The sequence below is a fragment of the Eulemur rufifrons genome, chromosome 26 (assembly GCF_041146395.1).
Source record: "Eulemur rufifrons isolate Redbay chromosome 26, OSU_ERuf_1, whole genome shotgun sequence".
In the NCBI taxonomy this organism is placed as follows: domain Eukaryota; kingdom Metazoa; phylum Chordata; class Mammalia; order Primates; family Lemuridae; genus Eulemur; species Eulemur rufifrons.
The window spans coordinates 5,468,266-5,490,063 of NC_091008.1; the positions used below are offsets into that span (position 1 = coordinate 5,468,266).

The 21,798-nt window shown below is 41.3% G+C and overlaps 1 protein-coding gene across 2 annotated transcripts; it reads right to left on the reverse strand.

Moving 5' to 3' along the window:
• Positions 1-8,134: 8,134 nt before the first annotated feature.
• OSTC (oligosaccharyltransferase complex non-catalytic subunit) lies at positions 8,135-20,954 on the reverse strand. 2 transcript variants are annotated; one of them, XM_069459070.1, is made up of 4 exons: positions 20,759-20,931; positions 16,940-17,033; positions 14,696-14,893; positions 8,135-8,412 (listed from the first exon to the last, which is right to left on the reverse strand). In XM_069459070.1, exons 1-4 carry the CDS (start codon positions 20,895-20,897, stop codon positions 8,394-8,396), a joined length of 450 nt encoding a protein of 149 aa, XP_069315171.1. In that variant the 5' UTR covers positions 20,898-20,931; the 3' UTR covers positions 8,135-8,393. The 2 variants fall into 2 exon arrangements, with proteins under 2 accessions (XP_069315171.1, XP_069315170.1); XM_069459069.1 differs by lacking the exon at positions 14,696-14,893 and having other exon boundaries at positions 20,759-20,954.
• Positions 20,955-21,798: the final 844 nt, after the last annotated feature.

A 21,798-nucleotide genomic window follows, 5' to 3' on the forward strand; every position in this document is an offset into this window, starting at 1 on the left:
CTAGAGACCAGAAATGAAACCAGAAAGTATTACACAGCTCTCTGTTAGCCAAGGATTAGATGCATTGTTATGAAACCGCAGAGTCGGGAAAAAGTTTTGAAAACTGCATTCTGGAAGAGGAATTAAGGCTCTAGAAAATTTAGGAAACACCCCACACGGTAAGTTCCTGAGCATCTTAAATGCTTCTCCTACCAATGGACTTCTGTACTCCGTCTTCGGAATATTCTAGCTGACTCGCAGTTCGCAAATTATTTTTTAACTGAGATTGAATTTCGCCTTGGCTGATATTTCCATTCGTTTACTTCCGCAGTGTTTATCATCATTTCTTCATTTGCTAGTTCATTCTATAAGAATTTTAAAGCATGTTTGTATAGACACTATTTATGCAAAAAAGTCCTTGTGGTGTCTGCAGTCCAGTGGGAGAGGCAGATGCTGAAGAAATACAGGCACAATTAAATATGTAAATGGCATTTGTGTATGACACAAAGTCCCTGCCCTATGACAACAATCAGAAGGTTCAAATATTTCAGTACCACTAAGGTCAACTTCAGTCTTAAAAATACTTCCTCAGTACAATAGTAATTTTTAGTGCATATTATAAACAAGGGCCAGGGGAAAAAACCCTATTTTGGTCTTTATGTTTGTTCATTTTTAATGAAAACACTAATCACTGTTTACCCATTTCTGTGAAACTCTAAATTTTTATCTGCAATGCGTCCAGGGCTATTGGCTAGGCTTTCAGCATCAGTGAAATGACAGAACATATTGCAAGGAAAGTATAAGAACATACAGATTCGTTTTCTTTTAAGTCGGAAAAAAAGGAGTCTTTGATTCAAATGAGTTTCTGTTTGGTGGATGAATGGGTCACCATAACCAGACGATTGTAAGTCACAATTTAACTGAAAACCAGAAGGGTAAAAATAGCAAAGACTAAACATATAATATCCTTCTTTCTTCATCTCTGCTTCTGAAAGGTGTGTCTTTCCTGAACCATGAATCACTGCCACAGCCCTTGCGAATTTGTTCCGTAAGAGGGAAGGGGCCAGGGCAGCAGCCGGCTCTCACCGCCGTTCCCCTGCTTGGGAGGGGAGTTTGGATGACTCTCGTTCCCCCAGATGGCACAAAATGGAAACTAACGTTAAAAGAGAAATATTAATATTCCGCCTTATTTCACTTTATACGCCAACTGTAATGACAGTACTCACAACAGGCTGGTCTTCCTGTCTCCTAGCTTTCTTGAACTTGAGTTGTGCATATTGTCACAATCAACAACGTCATAGAACTTCCAACATCTCAGTCCTAAACGGTAAAGAAAGCATGGTTTGTAAAATTTACAGTTTATGCTTGATTTTTTGGCAACTATTGCTATTCTGTAGGCCTGGAAATAAAAGAAATAGAGCTTGACTTTTGAGCCAGAATCAAAATTAAGGTTTTTCTCTTTCTTGCAAGAGTTTACTACAGAATTTGACCAAATTCACAGATTAGTAATTGTTACATTAACCGACAGTTTTCAACATTGTTAAAACATAGCATTGTCTAAAGTCTATATATATATATAATATATACTTTATTTTTAATTTTTTTGCATGTCTTAAAATTTCTATTTTTATATATTTCCTTTGATGGTTTTTCTAAAAAATAAACATCAGCATTGACCTACTAGCTTCTCTTCTAACATAACTTTCTTTCCATATAAGAAACAAAAGTTGCAAATCATAGCTTCTTCAAAATTATATAGAAATAAATTATGTATCATTTATTTTCTTGTTTGTCTTCCCCAAATAATTGCTCAAACAATCATGATAATGAATTTGTGGGTGGAATTTTTACCTATTGTATTACTTTGCCTTCTTTTGGCTAATTCAGGGTGCAGCAGCGACACCTAGTGGATGTTTGGGTACCTCTCAGTGAAGAGTTATTTTACTACCTTCAAAGTGTGAAACTAATGTTTTAAAGAATGCCATTTGTATGACAAATAATTGCTGATAATTATTTTTCTTAACATTGCTCTCATGAGCAAATGTGTGAATTTATAGTGTTCACCTCATATAAACAATGATATAAAAAAGAAATAAACAAATTTTAAGTGCAGTTGCAGGTGTATGGAAGTTAAAGAAGGGAAAAAAAATGAAGAATGATAATCAGCCTTACAGTGATTGCGTAAAGATAAGAGAGAAATATTTTAAAATAAGTGTGGAAATACACATATAGTCTGTGTTTTAAATTTAGTATGTCATATTAATTATTCCTAAAATAGACTTTATAAGGAAGCAAAGCCAATGCCTGAACTGCCGATAATAATAATTCTCAGGGTGGGCTATTTATTCTCACTCACATTCCTGTCTAGCAATGGAAAGGTGCCTACCAGTGGTACTTACTGCTGTTGTGATCAAATCAAGGCACAAAGGAGGAAATAATGCAGGCTATCCCAGGAGTTGATATGCCAATGTACTTAGCAAGGAAAAAAAGCTATGCTAATACCAACATTCTCATTTTCTTTTGCCACAGTAAAGATGGATTTGTCAAACAGTCCATTAAAATAGGCGTGGGAGCAAGGATTTTATGCATTCGTGGAGAAACATAAATAGCTGCCATCTAAATGCAATGATACAGTATTTAATATTGTTCTAATACCCTCACTGCTTTTTCTCCCCAAATCATTTGACTTCAGTGACTCCGCCTGCGTACAACTCCCATGCTGGATTGCATTAGAGACAAATTGACACCCCAGCGAAGAACTGCTGTGCGTTAGGAACAGCCCACCTGTGGCTCCATGCTTTAAGGACTTCACCCAATTTTTCCTAGATGGGACTGCAAACTAGTACAACCTCTGTGGAAAGTAATATGGAGATACCTCAAAGAGCTACAAGTAGAACTATCATTTGATCCAGCAATCCCATTACTGGGCATCTACCCAAAGGAAAAAAAGACATTCTATAAAACAGACCTCTGCAATGGAACATTTATAGCAGCACAATTCACAATTGCAAAGATGTGGAAAAAACCCAAGTGCCCATCAATACGTGATTGGATCAATAAAATGTGGTATATGTACACCATGGAGTTCTACCCAGTCACAAAAAACAATGGTGATCTAGCACCTCTTGTATTGTCCTGGATGGAGCTGGAGCCCATTCTACTAAGTGAAGTATCCCAAGAATGGAAAAACAAGCACCACATGTACTCACCATCAAATTGGTATTAACTGATCAACACTTAAGTGCACATATAGTAGCAACATTCATCGGGTGTCGGGCAGGTGGTGGGGGGAGGAGGGGGTGGGTATAAACACACACAATGGGTGCGGTGCGCACCGTCTGGGGGATGGACACACTTGAAGCTCTGACTCGGGTGGGGCAAAGGCAATATACGTAACCTAAACATTTGTACCCCCATAATATGCTGAAATGAAAAAATATATAAAAAAAAAACCCTATGTCAGAAAATTTTAAAAGATTAAAAGGAATATCAAAGATGAAAGTGACATTAGAGATCATCTGACCCAATCTTCTTATTTTGTAAATGAAGAATCTTGTTACAATACTGACATATTCCCAACCAGCAGTGGAGAAAGTCAAATATTCTAATTTATCAAAATTATAGTTCTCATAGAGTAAATCGGAGAAATCTTGACGGTGATACCAACAATGAATATGGAATTTTATAAGATGAAATTAATTTATATATTAAAGATGCTTTCTGGTTTAAAATTGCTGCCCATTTTTCTCAGGGGAAAAGGTGAGACGAGATTTGGACTTGCAGTCAAACTAAGGTTTGAATGGAGCTTTGACCACCGCCAGCTGTTTCTTGGTTGAGATAGTTACCTCTCTGGCTTAATAAACTTCAACCTTAAAGTGTGAGTCGTAATACGCCACCACGAGAATGCAAGATCACCTATTTAAAATACAATGGCAAGCACACAATGGGAACCCCAAACTGGAGAAGGAAGAGGGGCTGTGATTGTTGTTATTGTTAATATTGTAGACTAACAATAGCTTTCCTGTTTGTCTAATTCCAGGATTGTCAGGAGGATTGAGGTCATGTAAAAGTAAGTAAAAAGCTTGCACTTTGAAAAGAAAAACTGGCTTTAAAAAAACTTCTTATTGGCCGGGCGCGGTGGCTCACGCCTGTAATCCTAGCACTCTGGGAGGCCGAGGTGGGCGGATCGTTTGAGCTCAGGAGTTCGAGACCAGCCTGAGCAAGAGCGAGACCCCACCTCTACTAAAAATAGAAAGAAATTATATGGACAGCTAAAAATATATATAGAAAAAATTAGCCGGGCATGGTGGCGCATGCCTGTAGTCCCAGCTACTTGGGAGGCTGAGGCAGGAGGATCGCTTGAGCTCAGGAGTTTGAGGTTGCTGTGAGCTAGGCTGACGCCACGGCACTCACTCTAGCCTGGGCAACAGAGTGAGACTCTGTCTCAAAAAAAAAAAAAAAAAAAAACTTCTTATTGAACTACATAATTCAGAAAGAACATGCACTAACCCTAAGTATACAACTCAATACATTTTCCCAAAGTGCACACACTCACCTAAGTTGTACCCAAACGAAGAAACATGACCGGCGACCCCCAAACCTCCCCTCACATCCCTTCCTGGTCACCGCCCCCACCTCTCAAAGTAACCACTGTCCACAGGAAAGACCAACTTTTAACAGTGAATTGGAATATAGGACAAGAAGTGTATGATGACTCTGTAGAAAGAACAAGGGATTTAGAACTACACACGCTTCCGATCAATCCCAGCCAGTCCCTGTAAAATGGAGACAATAGTATCTACTAGAATGAATTATTGTAAGGGTTGGAAACAGTATGTATAAAGCACCCAGCATGGTACCTTCCCTTGTTGACTCGACCAGCTATTGCTTTTCATGACACTAAGAGATCCAGAAGGTAATTGGGGTCCTTGTTAGAATTAAATGAAATGATCGATGTGAGGTCACTTTCGGAAGTTGAAATATGTTATTCTACAGGTGTAAGATGTACGTGAAAAGATACAGTACAGCAATTTCCATGGGGCGGGGGTTAAAATTGCGAGTTGTTTTATCATCATCTCGGTTAAAATAGTGCAGACAGTGGGGGGAACTGATTTATGGCCGTTCCAACCTATTAATCTGGTCAGACCCTGAGTGCTCCGTGTTTAGACTGGCGCTCACACTCTGCTGTCAGGAGGAAACTCTCTAAGGTGGAACAACTGCCAACATAAGCACTTAATGGCATGTGCGAAGGGCCATCCTCGACGGGAGGCATGGAAGACAAGGACTTTATGAGGAGGAGATGCCATCCATTAACCCAAGGCAGCTCCTGGGCCTTCGGTCTGGCGGTGGCATCCTGCTGCTTGGAAACCATTTCCACCCTGCAGTGGATGCAGCATAAATCATAGAAACACTTTTGTAAATGGACATGCAAATCAAAGCAGACATTCCACGCCTCAACTCTACTGATCACACGGGCCAGCGTGTGCACGGCCGCCCCTCCCAGCCCCGGAGGAGAATGGATAATCCTGCACTGAATAAAAGTCTGGGGTGTGAGGGAAAAAATAACCACAGATACGCTGAGAACTAATATTTGTTTATAAAGAAAATATTGTAGAAGAGAACTAACATTTATGGAGCACGTTATATGGTGCAGAGGCAGCACATTATCTCATTTAATTCTCAGAGCATCCCCATGGGATAGGTATTCTTTTTTCTTTTTTGAGACAGAGTCTCACTCTGTCACCCAGGCTAGAGTGCCGTGGCATCAGCCCAGCTCACAGCAACCTCAAACTTCTGGGCTCAAGCGATCCTCCTGTCTCAGCCTCTCGAGTAGCTGGGACTACAGGCATGCGCCACCATGCCCAGCTAATTTTTTCCTATATATATTTTTAGCTGTCCGTATAATTTCTTTCTATTTTTAGTAGAGACGGGGGTCTCGCTCTTGCTCAGGCTGGTCTTGAACTCCTGAGCTTAAACAATCCTCCCGCCTGCGGCCTCCCAGAGTGCTAGGATTACAGGCATGAGCCACCGCGCCCGGCCAGGATAGGTATTGTTATTCTCGCTACTAGGAGGAAAACGAGGCTCAGGGAATCAAAGTAACTTGCTGCAGGTGACACTGCTCGTGACTGGCAAAGCTGGCGTGTGAATCCCAATTTGATCGATCCCAAAGCCCAAGTGCCTAACACCACACGACAGTGCCTGTCTGGATTCCTATAACTGTTGCCGGAACACCGACATTAACTTAAATTAGAAGTATTCAGCCACCAAAAAGGCTGTATTGATCTAACCATAAGCACCCCAAAAGCAGTACATATTCTTCCAAGGACTTGATTTTCAAATGAATGTCAACAACTTAGAAGAGAAGAGTGATCATAAAGGAATCAGACCTCATGTTTCTGAGGCTGAAAAACTAGAAATGGTTAACCTGAAAAGATAGAGAGGCACAGGACAGGATTTTAGTATTTCAACGCTGGCTGTCACTATGCCATGCAGTTAGGTATGTTCTACGTACACACGGGTGGAACCGAAACCAACTAAAACAATCAAAAAAAGATAGCTTTCTAACAGAGAGATCTGAAGATGGAATGGGGTGCCTTGAGAGGTAAGGAGGTCCCTTCACTAGTAGTATCAACAGTAGTCAGAGGACACCTCATTTTGGATGAAATTAGAATTAGAATTTTCTTGCATACTTTATAACAAGTTATATGAACTAAATTCCATAAACTTGGTAGCAACTGGACTTCAGGTAATTTTGCCAAGAGGTAGCCAGACCATTGGGTGCAGCGGGGGCGGAGGGAGGACCCAAGAGGAGGGAAGAGGTGGAGTCGACATTCAAGAGTGCAGTGGGGCTGGGCGCGGTGGCTCACGCCTGTAATCCTAGCACTCTGGGAGGCCGAGGCGGGTGGATTGCTCAAGGTCAGGAGTTCGAGACCAGCCTGAGCGAGACCCCGTCTCTACTAAAAATAGAACGACATTATATGGACAACTAAAAATCTATATAGAAAAAATTAGCCGGGCATAGTGGCGTATGCCTGTAGTCCCAGCTACTCAGGAGGCTGAGGCAGTAGGATCGCTTAAGCCGAGGAGTCTGAGGTTGCTGTGAGCTAAGCTGACGCCACGGCACTCACTCTAGCCTGGGCAACAAAGTGAGACTCTGTCTCAACAAAAAAAAAAAAAAAAAGAGTGCAGTGGAATGATCGTAGCTCAATGCAGCCTCAAACTCCTGGGCTCAAGCGATCCTCCCTCCTCATCCTCCTGAGTAGCTGGGACTACAGGGGTGCACCACCATACCCTGCTAATATTCTTCTATTTTTTGTAAAGATGGGGTCTCACTGTTTTGCTCAGGCTGGTCTCGAACTCCTGACCTCGAGCGATCCTCCCACCTCGGCCTCCCAAAGTGCTAGGATTACTGTCGTGTACCCCTGCGCCCAGCCTAAGATTGACTTTTTAAAATAGTGTTATTGAGATATAACTGACATTTTAAAAAAAACTACACATATTTAAGATGTATTATTTGAAAAGTTTTGACCTATGTATATGTTCTTGAAGCCATACCACAATCAAGATAATAAACATAAGCCAGGGGTGGTGGCTCACACCTGTAATCCTAGCAACTTGGGAGGCCAAGGCAAGAGGATCCCTTAATGCCAGGAGTTCCAGACCAGCCTGGGCAACACAGACTCCTGTCTCCAAAAAATAATAATTATTATTATTTTTATTATAATACCTGACAAGGCATCCTGCCAAACATATTTCAAAACGTTAGGCTACCAAAAGCAGCTAAAGACAGTCACAAGATAGGACTAAATGATTTATAGACCAAAAAGTCAGTAATACTATCAGTTAAAAAACAAATCTGGAAGGTGTTAATTATAAAAATTATTTATTTCTGCTCCTTTCACACATCTTATTGTTCAGGACACAGTCTTACACACATCTCTGAAATAACGTACGGTCACACACTCTGTTTAAAGGCAAAGCACCGTGGGTAAAGCTGACCAGCTGTCCAGAGTTCTCAGCTTATGGAATCTTGCTTCCTGATTTTACATTAATTTCTGAAAATGAGAAGTGTCATCTTCAACAAATGTTAAGAGGGTTGTAAAAAATAATCATTTTATTTAATAGTATAGTTGTAGACAGGGAGGGTATTTTTAAGAAATGAAAAACTAAGAAGAAAACGCCACTTAATGTCGTTGGTATGTCAGTATAGGTCTGCAGGAAAAAACACTGTGATGAACTTGTTTTTGATACCAAGAAGAAATTCTGGTCCAAGCTTTCATACACTTCACTAGATACTTCTTTCATTGCTGCTCTTCGCTCTTTTCCACACTTTGTGTTAGAGGATTGGTACAGCCTTTAAAACTTCATCAACAGGAGCAAATCCAGTATCCACTGATTCCTTCTCCAAAGGCACTCTAACCCATGAGATAGCCCCTGCAGAAACAAAATCATACGCACGAAAAGTGAAAAGGAAGCAACATTCCAAAGTGCCCAAATTTTATGGTGAATCCAATTAACATCCAAAAATATAATTGTGTGATTTCTCATTATGTTCCTTATTTTATATCTTGCCCCCTTGCCCCAATACATAAATAAATACTAGGCCTCAGTTCTATCACCCTTCCTCCTCAGTGTATGAAGTTACAAAGCAGTATGCTGAACGACACAGAATAAGAAGTAAAGAAAAAAATGTTACGTAAAAGTTAAAGAGTCGGCCGGGCGCGGTGGCTCACGCCTGTAATCCTAGCTCTCTGGGAGGCCGAGGTGGGCGGATCGTTTGAGCTCAGGAGTTCGAGACCAGCCTGAGCAAGAGCGAGACCCCACCTCTAAAAATAGAAAGAAATTATATGGACAGCTAAAAATATATGTAGAAAAAATTAGCCGGGCATGGTGGTGCATGCCTGTAGTCCCAGCTACTCGGGAGGCTGAGACAGGAGGATCGCTTGAGCCCAGGAGTTTGAGGTTGCTGTGAGCTAGGCTGACGCCACGGCACTCACTCTAGCCTGGGCAACAGAGTGAGACTCTGTCTCAAAAAAAAAAAAAAAAAAAAAAAAAAAGTTAAAGAGTCAATCGATCTACTTTGGACTTGGAATTGCCACAAAAATCAAAACCTTTTTATGGAAAGAAATTAGTCTAGATTTCTAAAAACCCTAATATCAGCAGAGGAGAACGTGGGAGAGGCAGGAGCTATTCGCGCTTAGAAGGTGGGCCTTTGAGCCCACAATAAACAGTGTCCAGAAAAATCTGCTCCTGCACCTCTGTTCCTTTAGGAGGCGTCTGGGTAGCACTTAGGTGCTTGAGCTGCACCTGTTGGTAAGGTCCAACTTCTGTGGATCCAATAGGAGATTGTTTTACTAAATGTGCAAGTTAAGCCCTGAAACCCCTTTTAAATTAAAGCGTGTTACAAAGTTCCACACCTTTCCTTTTACAATAAACCCTTGAAAATCTATTATTAATTAAGGATCTATAGAAACAGGAAAAAAATAGAAAAATCATGTAAAAGTGCCCACATTAAGAAAGCGTTTTAATACACCGTGTATTCGCTGAGGCTCTCCTTTTGACCCTGCGCCTACCGCTCGCTGGGTAAGCCTGGCCAAGGCTCACTTGGGTTCGTCATCTGTACACGGGGTTACCTCATTTTAAGGGTTATATGGGAATCTACTCATGTCCTACCTGCTACTCAGAATAGTAAGCGCGTGACAAATGTTAGCTGCTATTAGTAGAGTCTCAAGTTTCTTCATCAGTAAGGTAGGGTTTAAGGTTTAAAAACTACCTTGTGTAATAACACTGAGGTCTGCCTCAGGGCTTGGCACACATTAAGCACTAAAGCATGTGATTTTCCTCCCTTCTAGCTGCTGGACTCACCTCCCTACTTGACTTAGATCTATGTGCAACCAATAACCTACCAGAATTCATACGCTCTTTGCCTGCTGCTGTCAGCCTGGCCGAGCCACATGTTAAGTAAAGAGAACTGTCCCCTAACACAACCCCCCTCACAACTCTAGTATAACCTCACACTTCTCAACTCCCCCACTCCGAAAGTGAATAAAAATGTAAAAATCAAAAGGTTCTTTGAATATATAAATTGACTTTGAGGACTTCACATAAATTTGCTACTATAATGTTGGATGGTTCACAAAAAAGATACTTTAAGACCTAAAGCTTTGGCTGGGCTTGGTGCCTCACACATGTAATCCTAGGAGGCCGAGGCGGGAGGATCGCTTGAGGTCAGGAGTTCAAGACCAGACTAAGCAAGTGCGAGACCCCGTCTGTACTAAAAATAGAAAAATTAGCCGGGCATGGTGGCGCATGCCTGTAGTCCCAGCGACTCGGGAGGCTGAGGCAGGAGGATCGCTTGAGCCCAGGAGTTTGAGGTTGCTGTGAGCTATGATGACACCATTACACTCTAGCCCAGGTGACAGAGAAAGACTCCATCTCAAAAAAAAAGGTAAATCAAGAATTCACAAAACAACTAGAGATAGGAAAAGCCACCATAACTGATCTTCTATTTAACCTTTATTTTAAGGCATCCACTCTTTAAATAATCATTGAGTGTCTTCTGCATATTAAGGCAGGCACTGTGCTAGGTCAACGCTAACACAGAAATTTCTCAGAATACTATGACATACATTATTGCATTTAATCCTTGCAACAATCCTAAAAAGGTATGTGGAACAAGTATGAATATTATTCTCATTTAAACCAGGTGAAGAGTATGAGACTATAGGGGTAGTTAAGTGGTTTGCTCACAATCACAAGGCCGGAAAGGAACAGAAGCAGCGTTAAAACACAAGTTTCCTCACTCCTGGTCTACTAGCTTCTCCGATGGTCCTAGAAATCTCACTGTCTTCTTTTAGAAAAAGTAATGGTTTATTTATTTATTTTTTTGAAACTGTGGCCAGAATCCAACTTGAAACATAGAACTTTCAAGACTCTGTTTATCTTTGCAATGAAAACCCTGACGCTGACATTTACGCTCGAGGGCACCTAAGACACCGTTTCATTTAATCTGGACAGGAACTCTCTGAGCACCTTATTAACTTCATTTCCCAGGTTTGGAATCTGAGGCCAAGAGAGTGCACAGAACTAATCGGAAGTCTCAGAGCTAGTGAGTGGCAAGCCCCAAACTGGACTCCGGATTGCTCACTCTCTCTACAACACGCTGGCCCCGGCAGCTGTGCAAATGTTTTGTTTCTGCGGAATCACCGCTACCATTTGCTCAAAATGAACCTTGGATATGAGATTTTACTGACACAACGCAGCTGCCAGACCCTCTACAGCCTTAATTTTATGGACTAGAGCTCCGGATCTGGAAGCAAATGGAAGAGACTCTCAGACATCTCAAAGCGTAGTTACAAAGCCAAGCCACTAAGCTCTCCTTCAGCCAGTACTGATTTAAAAGGCAATCAGATAGCGAGTTCATCTATTTCCTCAAATCATGTACTGGCCGGCAAACTGACAAGAGGAGGAAGGAAAGGATGAAATTACGATCGTGTACACTGAAAACAATGGGGAGCGACGGGCTGCACCAAGGAAATAAACTAAAAACACTGAAAAGTAGTACTACCTATAACACAAATATAAAATGACCCTTAGTTAAAAAGGTAAAATCTTGCCTAATGCTCGGTGTCCTGCAAATCACAGGTATCGAGTAAACACCTGCTGCATACGGCTGTGTTAAAGGTGACAATGCAACTTACACACTAGAAAAATGTCAAAAGTGAATAAAATAATGTTTAAGTATTTGTAGGGCTACATTTCAGTTACATGAAGGAATCACATAGCTGAACCACGTCATTCCCTAAATGATGTTAATTTAAGTATTACTATGATCTTATTTTTTATTTTGCATTTCCCTCCTCCCTGTAAGAGAACTTTTCTGAACTGATCGCATTTACTCAGGAGCTCCCTGGCTTTTCTCACCAGGCTTAATAAACATGACTTCAAATTGTCAAAAGGTCGTTTTTGCCAGTCTGGGTAAAGCAGGCCTTTTTTCCTCGATTACGCAGCAGCATGTACTTAGAGTAGTTTTGTACGTACAGGTTTCTAGCAGACCTGCCTAAAGGCAGAAACCCATCCCTCCACTCCCGGCCTCACACCTGCCTGATCTCAGGCCATTAAAACCACACTATCGCAGGCCACCTTTCATTTTTATTCCTTTTTAATTTTTAAGATTCTGTTTTTAAGTTAAAACCACCCTAAGAGTGGAGGCTAAAGACACTCTAATGGCCATTCATTATTTTTCAGAAAAACCAAGTAAAACTTGTACCAAAGTCTTCTATCCCTGCCCAAACATCACTTTATTTTTTTGACTCTGTGTCCATTTAAAACATATTGGACACACACAGTCACATACACAATTTCACATACACGATCTCATAAATTATATTAGAAAATGTTTATTTTCACAATGAAAATTACTCCTATACTAATAGTATTAGGGACTAAAATTGCATTTTTCATTTTAAATGTATTGCTATATACGCAAATAGTTAATGAACAGTCATTCATTTTATTAGCATCCACATTTCTTCAGAAGTCAAGGCATCAAATAAAGCCATGTTTTAATTAGTAAAATTATATTAATAGTGGAGATATCAGGTCTTTTTTTTCTTTTTTCTTTTTTTTTTTTAGAGACAGTCTCACTCTGTTGCCCGGGCTAGAGTGCCATGGCATCAGCCTCACTCACAGCAACCTCAGACTCCTGGGCTCAAGCGATCCTCCTGCCTCAGCCTCCCGAGTAGCTGGGACTACAGGCATGCGCTACCATGCCCGGCTAAGTTTTTATATATATAGTTTAGTTGTCCAGATAATTTCTTTGCATTTTTAGTAGAGACGGGATCTCACTCTTGCTCAGGCTGGTCTCGAACTCCTGACCTCGAGTGATCCTCCCGCCTCAGCCTCCCAGAGTGCTAGGATTACAGGCATGAGCCACTGCGCCGGGCCTCCTTCCTCTTCTTATCCAAAACTGTCCATCATTTCTCCCCACTCCACACCCAAGGTGCCAGGCATTAGAAATGGTAGATGAGAAATGATATCAAAGCGGGAACCATAAATTCATTCCTCTTAAAAATTCAAATCTCGCTTTAGCTGCGTAACAAGTTACAGAAAGTAGTAACTTTTTGTTTAGACCTCTGTTCTGCTTTGATTAGATCTAAACATAATCTATACCTGAAACCCAGAGAGTATACCCAATTTCCCCACCCTCAAGCTTGAATTTAGTCAATAATCTTGCATACTGGCCTATAAAATGGGGGTGGGAAGACAGATGTTTACATAAATAATTATAAAAGTAAGATGGAGGCAATCCAGAGAATTAAACACTTGCCAAAGCTTTTTTGTAAGCATTAGATGGCTCTATTATCTTAAAAGTCAAATGCAAGAGCGAAAAGACAAATACTTCTTTTCTTATTTAATATCCATCCTAGGGAGAGGGCCTAACACTATAAGGAAGAATGAGAACATGGGGTAGAATGAGAACAAATCAGGTTCTAGAAGCAAAAGCAGGTCACTTCCTCCGTTCTGCTACATGCCTCCAAAGGCTTCTTTCTTCTGTCTTGGTCGTTAATTTCTAGAAGCCTCTTTATCTTCTCTGGGAGCCTCCTCTTTTCTTGCTCTGCTATGAAAACTTCAGTTTCTTACATACCGGTATCCTTTGCTAGGCTATGCCGACTTATTTCCAACAGGGGCAGAAAAACAGGGAACAAAAGGCAGAGGCTGGAGTACCTAAGTCTTCATACAGTTTAGCCAATGGCCAGAATTGTTTTCCCCAGAGGAAAATAAGGGCCACTGGCAAAGGCGACTGAGGGGCTATTCGGCCACACAGAAGTTCAGCTAAAGAAGAACCCTCTGCTCTCTTCCTATCCTGCCAGGGCTAAGACGGGAACATGACGATTGCGGTGGGGGGATGGGGACTTCTGGCTTTCTAGGGGAAGTCTGCAAACTGTACCCCGGAAGTCTTACAGACAAGGGACAGGTTAAGCCATAGAAGGAGTGAACTGTGAAACTCAAACACACTAAGAAATCAGTATAGTTGACAACTGATGTTTAACACAGTCCCTAAAAAATAAAATTGCTAGGAACTAATCTTTGTGCTGTGCTTGCCCAAGTTACTAATGCATTGGAATGAGAATATATGGAAATGTGATTAGACTTCACATTTCAAATTAATGACTGTAAGTGGAACTGAATTGTAAAAGATGCCAAAAAACAATTTATTTTTCTTCTAAAGACGTTGAAAGTTTTGAATCAAATCTTTAAATATCTATCTATTTTTCTGTCCCCCATGTCTGTGAGGGGCAACAATTCTCCCTTCCCATGCAAGACTTAATAGGTTTTCTTCACACCAACATTCAAACAGCAGCAACAATCAATGGCTTGAAAGTATTTCCTACTATTACCATTACTACTGGAATCCTGTTACAGATTAACCAAAAGGCACTTTAGGAAACAATAAATATCCTCAGTCCGTGATACTGAGACAAAATAAATTTTCTCATGGAGGTGCATGGGGGTGACAGCCAAGAAGACCTGTTAGTTTCAATTTTGCTACTAACTGCAGCTATAACCTTGAGCAAGTCACAAATTTCTTTGGTTCTTGGACTTTTCACCTGTCTAAATGAAAGTTAAATCAAATTTCCTATGATTTTATGATGTCTAGGTAATCATTCACCAATTTGTAACATAAATTAAACTGCTGATTAGACAAATAACTTACGGCAGTTTCATTCTCATGAATACTCTAGCCATGAAAAAACTCAATAGAACACAGACGAATCCAATGAATAGAAGAAGAAATCTATTGAGTTTTGGAATATTTGGTGCATTGGATCGGTCCAGGATTATGAAACCTAAACCTCCCATTGTAAACAGGAAGCTGGATGCAAGTCCTTCCATGATATATTGTCCATTTACTCTGAAAAAGAAAAGGATGACCACAGTAAAACATAATAATAATAAATAAAAAAAAATCTGGATATTCATATGTTCATTCACTGAACAAATATTTATTGAGAGTCTATTGGGTATCAAGCATTGTTTTAGATTCCAGGGATACAACAATGAATAAAACAGACAAAAATCTTTGTCTTCATGGAGCTTACATTCAAAAAGTGTTTTAAAACCTAAATGAACACAACTGTCTATATAAAATATGTACTCATATTTTAATTATTAGCTAAGAAAGGCCAATTATTTTATGTATATGAACCCTTTACTCAGAACTCCAGCTTAGCTTTTAAAAGTTATGCTATTTAAATTTCTACTACCAATTTCAAACGAATTTCGTATTGGTTAGAAGTGTTTCTTGACGTTTTCTTTTTTTTTTTTTTTTTTTTTGAAACAGAGTCTCACTTTGTTGCCCAGGCTAGAGTGAGTGCCGTGGCGTCAACCTAGCTCACAGCAACCTCAAACTCCTGGGCTCAAGCGATCCTCCTGCCTCAGCCTCCCGAGTAGCTGGGACTACAGGCATGCACCACTATGCCCGGCTAATTTTTCTATATATATATTTTTAGTTGTCCATATAATTTTTTTCTATTTTTAGTAGAGACGGGGTCTCACTCTTGCTCAGGCTGGTCTCGAACTCCTGACCTTGAGCGATCCACCCGCCTCGGCCTCCCAGAGTGCTAGGATTACAGGCGTGAGCCACCGCGCCCGGCCTCTTGACGTTTTATGGTAATAATTAATAAACTTCTTGTTTCAAGGGGAAATATTTTAAAAGCAAGTGTTCTTAAATAAGGCTCCATGAACCCCACAAGGACTTCAGTGAGCTATAAATCCTGATTATTACATGCAAATTTGTGTGTGTATACATAAGTCCCGTCCGGACAGTACCCAGCCATGTATCTGTTCTCATTAGATTAACAATGGCTGGATACTTCCTGGACAGCCCTTGTATATGTGTCTGATTTTTCTAGAAATACAGAGCTTTCAACGGACTCTTAGAGTTCGGGGACCTCAAAAAGCCAATTGCTCTGTTAAAGGGATGATTACACATAGGCATATGTAAAGAAGACAGATATATTTTTGCTAATTGTTTTCATTGAAAACACAATATATGCACCAGGTTCAAAATTCAAACAGTACAAAAGAGGACACTATGAAAGGTCTCCCCACCATCAAGGTCTCCTGTCATTGAGCTCCCCTCCCCAGAGAATCAGAATCATTATTTCCAGGAATATCCTATGCATAAATATACATATTTAATATATTTAAATGTAAATATAAGCATATAGCTACGTTTAGGTAGATATTTATCAAGTAGATTTTATTTCTTTGCAAGCATGAAACAATGTTTATTGAGGAAGGACAAGATAGGTTCACAGAGCAAGAGCAAGATACATTCACCATAGATGACGAACAGATTTTAGGAAGTAACATAAGCATTGTTCAGCTGAACCAAACCTGGAATGGTGTTTCATTGCTGAAATGAAACCCTCAAGCCTCAAAAATTAATTTTGTTATTTAAGGGTATAGCCCAGGGTCCACAAATACTTTCTTAAATGCCCATATAGTAAAAATCTTAGACTTGCAGGCCACATGGCGTGTGTCACACTTACTCAACTCGGCTACTGTACCTTAAAAGCAGCCACAGACTAAAGACACACAAATGGGCATGTCTGATTTCAATAAAACTTTATTTACAGAAAAAAAAAAACAAAAAAACTGGCTGTAGTCTGCTGACCCCGAGAATAGTTTATAAATGTATTTTAAATTGACACCCTCCTTTAAATTGGTGATACATCAATCACTGTGAAATACTTGATTTCCTAATAAATGAGTAAATCATATACTTCTACTCTTGCTCTTGCCCCTCTTCCTGGCATTTCAGAATTCAGCAGTTTAAAACAGCTGTTGTCTAAATACCGATGGATCTCATAGGTTCTACTGTGTTTTTGAATAGGCAGGCAAACCCCGGCAACCTTCCTTCCTGCTACCAAATCGCTCAAGAAGCTGTTTTTACCTGTAGGCCAAGAAAGCTACTGGCCTCTGGTGCCCGTGTTCATCAGTCATCGAGCCAACGCTTGGAGGTTCGACAATAACATCGTAAATTATTCCTAAATGAAAGCCAACAGAGAAAATTAGATTGGATGCCTAATTTTTAAAGATAGGATTATACTTTTCATTGTCTCTAAAGGTTCATTTACTTTTAAACAGGACTGCTTTGAGTGTATTATTATAATCAAATGAGGCTCAGCTATTCTAAGCTTCCAATAAGCCACTCAGATGGTACACTTGATGTTTTAGAATTACTTCTAAAACGATATTATCTCTAAAAGGAGTACAAATTTCATAAAGGAAATTTATTCGATAACAGTTGCTCATACTCAGGAATGATTCTACAATAAAGGAGATTTAGCATTAATGGCTGTATTTTAGTTCGAAAAAAAGGTCCACATGTGCTTGGATTTGTTTCTGTGAATGAAAAGGTTAACGAGAGAAATTTTCTTGCTTAAATGTGAAACAAGGACATTTTATAATCACATCATGAGGCAGACTAGCAGTACAAGAGATTCATAAACATTAATGTTATTGTTCATCATTAATGTCATAATGTCATGATCATTAACATTAATGTTCATCAATATAAATAGTTCTCGCAATCTCCACCGTCAACATCTACCTACTCTTTACTTTCTCCACTGTTTTCAAACATCCTCATCTCCAGCTTTTCTTAAGCAAAGCAAGCCTGTGTCTCCCTCACCCTAGCCAGACAAAGCATTCACATAGGAATCCCCTTATCTTCTCCCCACCAAATCTACAAACTTCTGGTAGAAGCATCCAACCTATCTCCTCTCCAGCTACGCTAAAGAAGAGTCCCTCCCCCTATCAACGTGGGATCCCTTCTGCAAATTATCAGGACTCCGTTCCTTCTTGCCTTCTCAGGGACTTTGTTTCTTTGCATATCTGTCCTTCCTCCTATATTGTCAACCTCTCTTTCCCTACATGAAGCCCCCCCTGGACTTCACACCCTCCTAGCTAATAATACTATTTCTATCCTTCCTTTTTGAAAGGGAGTCAGGCTTCCTTCTGGAAAAAAATGAGTCAAACTTGCCATCTTCCCTTCCTTGCTTACCCATCCTTCAGTCTTCCACCCACTCCAATCTACCTTCTGCCACCCAGACTGCTCTAGCAGGTTGCCAATGACTTCCATGTTGTCGAATTCAATGCACATTTCTCAGTTCTCATCTTAGGAGGCTTCTCAGAAGCACTCAATCCAGTTTACTAAACCCATTTTCTTGAAAAACACCCTCTTCTTAGGACTTTTGTGACACTCCTCTCCATGTTTTCTTGCAACCTCTCTACTGAGCCTCCTCTTCTACAAAACCACTAAATGTTGGAGTCTCTAAGGGCTTGGTCCATTGTCCTTTTCTCTCTACATTCTCTCCAAATTGAGTTCCCCGGGCTTTCAATTCTAGGCACTGTAGACTCTCAATGCGACAAGACCTCTCAAATAACATTAACACCACTGGAGGTCAACTGCTTCAGAACAGGGACTTTGTCTATCTTTTTCAAAATCTCATGGGAGTTCAGTAATCATCTGTTCATTGACCAACTTCAACACAGACCTCTTTTGACAGGTCTAGAATCTTATCTGCAAATTTGGCATATCCAATCGATTATATCCCAAAGTGACCTCTCTGGTTTACCATTTCCCACCAAAAACTTTATTTCTTCAATCTTAGAAAAATGACACTTCCATCTACTCAAGGGCTCAAATCAGAAATGGGTAAGATTCCCTCCCACTTCATTCGTCCCCTGTACCTGATGAATTCATCAAGATTTACTGAATCTACTTCCAACATACTTTTCATTATATTATCCTCTATCTCCACGGCCATCAATATAGTATAGTCTAAGTCAACTACAAAAGCCACCTAATTGGTCTCTAGATCCCATATTTGTCCTGCTTTGCCTTCTGCCTAACATAACCTTTCCCCCAGCCCTTCAGGTTTTAACTTACACCTCATTCCCTCAGGAACCATATTCCAATCTAAATGATGTTCCCAACTCCCACTATTTTCTCATAACCTCTTGTTCTTTTCCTTCATTGCATTTGTGACAACTGTTAGTGGAAAGAAATTATGTGCTATTTCACATGACATTATAAGCTTCAAGAGGGCACAATCCTTACGTTTTGTTCAATTATCTCCAGTACCTAGTGCCTAGAACTTAACAGGGACTCAATACTATTTGCTGACTATTTCTCAGCAATAAATATCGTTTGTTTATAAAAGCACACCTACAGTTTTAAGAAGAGACTCTTTTCCTCCCAGTAGCAAAACCAATTCATCATACATGATACTTCATGGACTTGGTCCCTAAAAGGTGTCCTTTCTATTTTCCCCCAGCAGCTGGAGCAGAGAAATCTCCCCAATACAATAATCAACAGGGGAAAAGCGGCCAGAAGGAAAACTGAGGCTTCTCATGAAGGATCAGGCTCCAAGGTTAGTAAGGGTTACACCAAAGTGACTTGCAGATAAAGACTCTATCACTCATTCAAAAAAAAAAAAAAAAAAAAGCACATGCATTCTGTGTTTATTCAATACTACCGTAGCCATTAACGTGCTGAGCAAATGTTAACGCTAAGCAATGCTAACTAGTACCCTGCCAACTAAAAAATATTTAAAATGCGATTTATTTAAATGAACGTAAGATAACTGTCACTATTTTAGATTGGGGCAAGCGATAAGACCCCTCAGTTTTTTGCTGTTGTTGTTTTTTAATTTTAAAAAGATTTGTCCTGAGCCAAATTGGAGGACCATGACCCAGAGGCACGCCCAAGAAGCCTTGAGCAAGTGGACTCCAAGACCCCTAAATTCTAGATTCTTCCCTCTTCAGTGCCAACTATTCTCACAAAACAGGTATGAAAAATAATGATTATGTGGCTTTTCCCTTAAAAGTAGAACTACTTTTGCTGTCCTTAATCTGTAGAGCTCTCATTTTTATAATTTCCAAATTAAGTACGCAACTTCCCCAGACCTAAAAGTGCAGTAGCACAGTCCTGAGTAAATCTCAGAACTGTGGCTCCAAAGGGTGGTGGCTGCGAAAAGCCCGCAGTCGGATTGCCAGCTCACCAATACGCAAGGAGACGCCCCTTTGCAATTTTCTATTTGAAAAGGACAGGATAAGAAGATAGATAATTCAGAAGCGTTTAACAGTAACGTTAATTTTATTTTTTTAAATTCTCAACTTCTGGCCCAGATTCTTCTGCAAACCTCATCCCTAATCTCAAATATTTAACAAAACTGTGGTTTCGCAAAATGCCACCCTTAGCTATTGCCAGATGATGCAAAAAGCAACACAGGACCCTGACTTTGCGCTAACAAACGTAAGGACTGTCAAGTCTCTTCCAAGGGACCGGGGACCGCAGACAAACACAAGTTAAAAGTCCCACGCGCACTTGACCGTGGAAGGAGAGTGGGCCCAACAAAGCGGACTGTCCCGCACCTCTGTCCAACAGCGCGTGGCAAGCAATAAAAAGAGCAACGATTCTGGGCTTGAAAAATGTATCTGACTTGGACCCCCGGGGTCAGCGGCTGGCGGAGAGGAAAGGCGGAGGGAGCGGGGACGCGAGTTGTCCCCAGACACCGGGCAGGGAGTGACGGCGAATGAACCCGGACGTTACCGCCCGGGACCCCAGGGCTCCCCTCCACCTCACGGGACGGCCGGGAGCAGAGCGACGCCCCCCGGGGCTGGGAGAGCGGCGGGACGGACTCGCCTCCCGCGCGCGTCCGCTCTCCGCGCCGCAGCCCCTCGGGCCCCGGCCGGCCCGCGTTACCTCCGGTGATGAGGAAGTAAGACACCACCACCAGGGCGTACACCGTCATGGCCGACGGCATGTGCACCCAGGGCGGCTTCTTCAGCTTCAGGTTGGGACATTCGAGCACTAAGAACGGGACTCGGTACAGAGTCTCCATGTCGGTGGCGGCCGAGGCAGCTCCGGGCCTCGCGCCCCACGCGCCGCCCGGAAACAGGCCCGCCCTCCACCTCCCCCGCGCGTGCGCGGGGCGGGGAGCCGCAGATCCGCAAAGCTCAGAGGTGGACTACAGGCCCAGAGGAGACAATAAGACACTAAATCAAACGAATAAATACCAGGAGGAAATAGAATTAATTACTTAATTTCCTTAATCTCAAATTGGAATAGGAACGCAATTCTTCGCTAAGGGATTTAAAGGCTATTTATGTACCTTCAAGGACCTGCGGGGCTTCAAACGTGGCCAAGCCTGAGCCGCGGAGACGGCCGGACCCATCGGAGCCCCGCCCACTCGTGGCGCAGGGGATCTGGAAGCTGATTGGATGCGACGCGCGCCGGGTTCCCAGCGCTGGAGCATGAATGGGAACATTTGCACAGCTCTGCCTTGCCCGTTGGCGGTTTTTTTCAAGGGATTGAGACAGCCCTAGGTTGCTGAGCTTCTACTTCCCGATGTAGTAGTGGTGATGATAATAATTATTATTGTTATTAATTGATAAAATAATATGTTATCAATTTTTTAAAAAATCCAGCCCGGATCTATCGCAGGTACCCACAGGACGTCGCAGGGATGCCTTACTGCTGATATCTTGGCAGAAGCAAAATACTCTTCTGAATAATCCTTGTTTTCCCTCTCAACTTGGCTCCTCCCTCAGTCATCCCTTTGTTGGTAAATGGTATAACAAAATCACTCAGGCCAAAAATGTTGAAGTCATCCTGATTTCTCTCCTCAGTAACCCTCTGCATCCAAAATAGCGTGTCTTTTTGGCTGTGCTATCAAAATATCTTTAATTCATTTACTTCTCTCGATTCCACTGCTGTGACCCGGGTCTGAGCCACCATCATCT

Excerpts from the sequence above, each read along its gene's own strand:
- OSTC (XM_069459070.1), bottom strand. The coding sequence starts at position 20,897 with ATGGAGACTCTGTACCGAGTCCCGTTCTTAGTGCTCGAATGTCCCAAC. Across the intron at positions 17,034-20,758 it reads TTACTTCCTCATCACCGGAG|GAATAATTTACGATGTTATT; the intron begins GTAACGCGGGCC and ends GCTTTCATTTAG. Across the intron at positions 14,894-16,939 it reads GTAGCTTTCTTGGCCTACAG|AGTAAATGGACAATATATCA; the intron begins GTAAAAACAGCT and ends TTTCTTTTTCAG.